The 5,650-nt window shown below is 60.6% G+C and overlaps 1 protein-coding gene across 1 annotated transcript in view; it reads right to left on the bottom strand.

The window, feature by feature from the left end:
• Positions 1-3,555: 3,555 nt before the first annotated feature.
• LRPAP1 (LDL receptor related protein associated protein 1) overlaps positions 3,556-5,650 on the bottom strand; it is an 8,300-nt gene continuing 6,205 nt past the window's right edge. The window contains exons 4-7 of the mRNA XM_045289465.1: positions 5,286-5,538; positions 4,796-4,878; positions 4,494-4,670; positions 3,556-3,822 (exon numbers count right to left, since the gene is read on the bottom strand). Of these exons, the coding sequence (XP_045145400.1) occupies positions 3,760-3,822; positions 4,494-4,670; positions 4,796-4,878; positions 5,286-5,538 (576 nt within the window). The 3' untranslated portion in view covers positions 3,556-3,759. The remainder of the gene's footprint in view (positions 3,823-4,493; positions 4,671-4,795; positions 4,879-5,285; positions 5,539-5,650) is intronic.

Here is a 5,650-nt window from a genome sequence, read left to right as displayed (position 1 = left end):
GGTGAGACTGCAGACTGCGTTGGGTAAGGCTGGACTCCCGAGGGTGCCGGTGCTGCCGCCCAGCCCCGAAAGGCCCCCCCTGGGACGGGCCAGGCCCCACCTGGCTGAGGTTTGGGTTTCCAGGGCAGTTAGCCATGTAAATAGTTCAAAATCTCTAATGGTCTATTTTTTAAAATGCACATTATTTTCCTGAAGGAGTGACTGCTTGCTTTCTCTGCACGGGGCAGTGCCTAGTGGCCTCAATGCATGAATCACCCTCTCCCTCGCCTTAATCCACCCAATCACTCACACACCTGTCCAAATGCCCATTTGCCCACCCACTTATTCTACTCTTTGCCCATCCTCCCACCCACCAATCTTATCTATCCAATCTAGTCATCATTCTGATCATCTGTCCGTCTGGTCACCCATCCATCCTTTTGACCCATCAGTGCAGTTCTAACGATCCATCTGCATATCTGCCCACCCCTCCATCTGTCCAGTCATCCTTCCATCCATCAGTCCACCTCTCCTCCCTCTCCCTCCATCCCTAGGACACCTGAGTTGGCTGCTGGCCTAGGGTGGAGAACAGAGGGGTCTGGCAATCCCACCTTGTCCTCTCAGCTGGGGGCCTCTGGGTTGGTTGACTCCAGAAATGCACTCCTCCCTGCCTGCTGCCTCCTCCCACCCTCCTGTGGCTGTGGAGAGGCTCCCGAGACCAGGAGGTGCAGGGGAGGGTGTGTATGGGCTTTGGGCTGAGCCATGTTCACCCTGGCCAGGGTGCTTACCCACTGCCGGCAGAGGTGACTGAAGCGGCCCCCAGGAAGCACCCCCAGGCGCACCCCAGATTTCCAGGTGGCAGGTATGGGAGGGGTAAGTGCCCCAGGGAGCTGTGTGGGGGTAGCGCAGGGGTATCTGCTCTAGGCCCCCTTGGTGTACTGTTCCCGAATGATGAAGTGTCTGGGCCATGGGGGTCGAAGCTCTGGGGTTCCCTCAGGAGCTGGCAGGAATGCCACCCCTGCTCCCGATGCAGCTGGGACCCAAGCTGTGCTGCTGGTGGTGAGGCCGAGCACTGGGGTCACATTGTGTCCAGTGGCCGAGTATGGCCTGGAGAGAGGCCGGGGCCAGACCCTAAAGCTGAGCTTCTGGCCCCGGAGCCAGAATCATCCTGGGCCCAGGGGCTGCCCACCAGTGTCTGGCATGAAACCACCTTCTAGCTTTATTCCCATCGTTCCAGGAGGGGTTGGTGGTGCAGGGCTGCTGAATGCCAGCTGGGTCCTGGGAACCCACCAGCCACTCCAAGGGAGATGTGGCTGCCCGTTCCTGTTAAGACTGTTGTAGCTGTCTGGTCACTTCTGACTCTTAGCAACCCACTCACAGCACGGCCGGGCCTGCACCACCTTCTCCTGACACATGGCACCACCTTCCCGGCCAGTGCTGCTTGAGCCCGGCGTTGCAGCCACTGTGCCCACCCCTCTCCCCCAGGGTCTCCGTCTCTTACTCTCCTGTCCTATGGCACTGCTGAGTCAGAATCAAACTGCTGGGGAGGGGGGCAGAAGCATGTGTGAACCTGGCAGGACATGTCCGGAAAACACTCGAAGGTCATTCTCCTCTGGTCGGCTGACCGCTCCAACCTTTTGTCTTTCTCTCCCGGGACATTTCCAAAGAGGTGACGGTGTTGATTTATGTGTGTGGGCATATAAACAGCGTGCCACCCAACCGAGGAGCCCATGCTGAACCCATCTTTAAAGAGGCCGGGGCTTGTCTACAGGATGTGCACTGGTGGTTCAGGGGTAGGGGTCTCCCCTCCGTGTGGGAGGCCTGGGGAGACTGGAAGATCTACCTGCACTCAAGGACATCCATTCGACACAACCACCGTGCACGTTTAGGCACCGACTCCTCAGCTGAAGGGTCCTACCAACTTCTCCCTTCGGAGCTGGGTGGAGCGTGTGGCCCAGATGCTCCGATAGTTGGACTGTGAGGTTGAAGACAGAGAGGGCGAATCGATGGTTGGAAACGGTGGCCTAGGAGAGAGGAGAGTGGCTGGGGACCGCCCGGTGGGGCTGTGCAAGGCTGATGCCTCTCCGGTGCTAATGGGAACTTGGGTACAACTGGCTGACTTTTGAGAACAAACATCTCAAGAACAAATTGGACACACTGAACAGTAACGACTGAAGACTGGGTGGGCTGTGGGACGCCATCAGGAACCACACCCACGAACACGAAGGGCCGTATACAAGACCCATGGGGACGTCTGGTGAGACTGGAATCGCCTCGATGACTGTCACTAAAGGGAATGTTAGGAAGGACGAGTGTAAGTCGCCAAGCAGGGAGGTCACGGGGCAGCCGGGAGGACAGAGCACTGTAATGGAGGGTGCAGAGACCCGGAGTTAGGGAACCGGCAGGGAAGGGCATGCGCGGCAGAGCTGAGGCGGAAAGATGGGGAACGCAAGCTCTGAGTTGCCCCAGTGAAGGGTGCAGGAAGCAGCCAAGGAAGGAAGGCACCCTACAAGTACCAGGTGACTTCCAACCTGCGCAGAAGGGAGCGTATGACCGGGACCGATGGCGCTGAAGGAAGAGTCCAGGCTGCAGGGAAGGGGACAGTGGAAAGGAGGCTCCGGGCACTGACAGACCACCAACAGGAGCGCTTCCACGGGCCGATGAAGCACCGGAAGCACCAGGACATCCATATCTGAGCCCGTTTTAAAGAAAGGTGACCCAATAGAATGTAGAAATTAATGTGAGTGTGTGTGTATATATGTATATATACATTATAATCACATGCAAGTAAAATTTTGTTGAAGATCATTCAACAGGAGCTGCTAGAGGTCCAACCTGGATTCAGAAGAAGACGTGGAACAAGAAGTATCATTGCTGACGTCAGATGGATCTTGGCTGGAAGCAGAGAATACCAGAGATGATTCCTTGTGCTTTACTGACTACACCAAGGCATTCAATGGTGTGGATCACAACAAACTAAGATAGCCTTGACAAGACTTCGCTGTGCTCATGAGGAGCTTGTACACGGACCGAGAGGCTGTCGTGTGAGTAGCAGAAGGGGATACTGCAGGGGGTAAAATCAGGAAAGGTGTGTGGCAGGGTGTACCCTCTCACCACCCTGATTCGATCTGTGTGCCGGGCAGATCATCAGAGGCTCGACTACATGAACCATAGTGCCGTGTCCGGATTGGAGGAAGGCCTACAACCTGTGACAGGCAGCTGACAGCCCTGCTTGCTGAAAGTGAGGACTAAGTGCTTGCTGAAGATCGAGGACTGCCGCCTTCAGTCTGGACCACGACTGTCTGAAGAGCCGAACCCCCAAATGCTGCAGGAGGAAACGATGAAAAAATGGGGAGGGGTTTGCAGTCTTTGGGGCTTCGGATCCGTGTCCGTGACAGCAGCTGTGAAGAAGCGAGGTAGTCCTGCCTGGGTCCCGCAGATCCAGGCAGCTGACCAGGGTGAGGCCCCCAGGAGCAAGTGAGGACAGCACCCAGTGATGGGTGGGGTGGGGTGGACGCGGCCACCCACAAGCTCCATCCACTGCACGGACAGACAGAAAGATGGCCAGGCAGCTGGTGGGAGTTGTGTGACATCTTTATTTCTGGGGCTCCATGTGCACGCCCAAGCAGCAGGCTCTCAGGATGGGGGTGCCCCTCCGCACCACGGTCTGTCCTCTCCAGAGAGGAGGCCTTCTACCACAGTGAAGACCCGTGGGTCACCCAGTGCCCCTAGTCCACTCCCGAGGCCACTCTAGGGCTGGGGTACCCCACCATGTGGGGCTCAGAGCTCGTTGTGACGGCCCCTGGACACTCGGCCAGTCAGGTCCTGCAGGTGCTTCTTCACCTGGAACAGAGAGTGGCTCTCAGTTGGCTGGGCCTTGGCTCCATGAGCGCTGAGCACACAATGGAGGAGCAACAGGGACTTTGGCCAGGAGAGACTGGCCTGGTGGGCAGGCCCCTCCCTGCCCTGGGGCCTGGCTCTCCTAGGGGGTGGGTGGGAGCTAGCCTCACACCACCCCCACCCCCGACACAGATGGCCTGGGGCTGGCCTTCACTAGATCTGCTCCCTGTCCAGTGTGGCCTGCCCTGTGTGCAGTGCCAGGCTATCTGTGAGGCGCAGCCGGACCAAGTGACCGGTCAGCGCAAAGGGAGAAGGCTTCATATCCTTCCCCAGGAGTGGCCCGTGGGTGTACTTAATCCACTGTGTCGCCCGCCCCCCCCCCTCCGCCCCCCCACTGCTGGCAGATGGAGCACCTGACCCCTGACCCTTCTCTCCCAGGTCCCCCGAGCAGCCTGGGATGGGGGTGCATAGTCCACTCATCAAAAAGGAGGGGAAACTAAGGCCAAGGAAAGAGGCTTGCGTTGGGAGGAGGGATCCAGCCTGAGAAGGGGTAGATCCGCTGCCTGGGCTGCCTGAGGCGGGCCAGTCCCTGTCCTGCTTCCAGACCAGCTCCTGGGCCCCTCCTCGGGCACCGCGCATGCCCCTCCCCCAGTTGGCCCGTGGGCCCGCCCCACCTTGTAGCCAAGCTCTCGGGCCTTCTCCTCCAGCATGGCATACTTCTCGCGGCTGCGGCTCAGGTGCTCGGGGTCCCCCGCGCCCTCCACGTGGCGCAGCTTCTGGTGCGAGAGCTCCAGCTGCTTTTGGTAATGCTGCTGCTTCTCCACCTTGACCTCGAAGTGCCGCAGCTCCTCCTGGGGCGGGCGGGGCCGGGGCCGAGCGGGTGGGTTCAGCTGCAAGGTCCTGGGGGCGGGCTCGGGCTCCCCACTCCCGCGTGCTTGTGTGTCCCCACACACTCCCCACCCCTAGGCCGGCTCACCCGGAAGGCTTCCAGCTCCTTCTCCGTGAAGTTGGCGGCCTTGGCCAGGTCCCACAGCTCCATCACTCGGGGCTCCTCAAACTCTGTGGGGGGTGGGGGTACGTGTGGGGGCCTGCGTGAGGACGCCTGTGCGGGCCCGTGCGTGCGTGCGAGGGGCGAGTCTTGGGGGGCCTGTTTGCGGTGGGGGCTCTGGGTGTCCTGAAGCAGAGCCCCAGCGCGTTCACTGAGCCCCAAGGACGGACCGCCCTCTGCACCTCAGGGGCAAGCAAAGGTGCTTGGCATTGTGATGCCACATGGCTGCCTGCAGCTCCCACGCCCAGGGCAGTCCTGACCCCACACACCTGCCACCGGTGTGTGTGCGTGACCAGCAGGTGCACTGACCCACCCACCCTGCAGTCTGGCCGCAGTGTGCGCTCAGGGGCCGCCACTCAGGTGGGCATAGGAGATGGGCAGGGCGCGCGCGCGTGCGCGCGCACTCGCAGAGGCTGACCGCTGTCGGTGCCGTAGCCCTGGTGGCTGACTCTGCGCAGGCGCTCGAAGCCCTGCTGGAGGCGGCGCTGGCGCTCCTTGAGCTCGGCGTGCCGGCTCTGCAGCACTTCCTCCTTGAGGTGCGTCATGTCCGAGGGGCTGATGACGTTCATGTGGGTTTCTGCGGGGACACAAGCTGAGCCTCTCAGGACAAGCCGTGTGCGCGGCAGCCGAGGTTCCCAGCGAGCCCGGTTCCACAAGGCCGAGTCGCATCCCTGCAGGGCAGCAGTGTGACCGCTAGGACCTACGGAACTGCGGCGACGCTGGGCCCAGGGCCCTGGGCCCTGACCTCGGGTGGCACTGACAGCAGGCTACTGGCAGGGGAAA

Source organism: Echinops telfairi, unplaced genomic scaffold, assembly GCF_000313985.2.
Source record: "Echinops telfairi isolate 266 unplaced genomic scaffold, ASM31398v2 ScPeMD7_28;HRSCAF=97, whole genome shotgun sequence".
NCBI lineage: Eukaryota > Metazoa > Chordata > Mammalia > Afrosoricida > Tenrecidae > Echinops > Echinops telfairi.
This window is presented reverse-complemented; position numbering and strand designations above follow the sequence as displayed.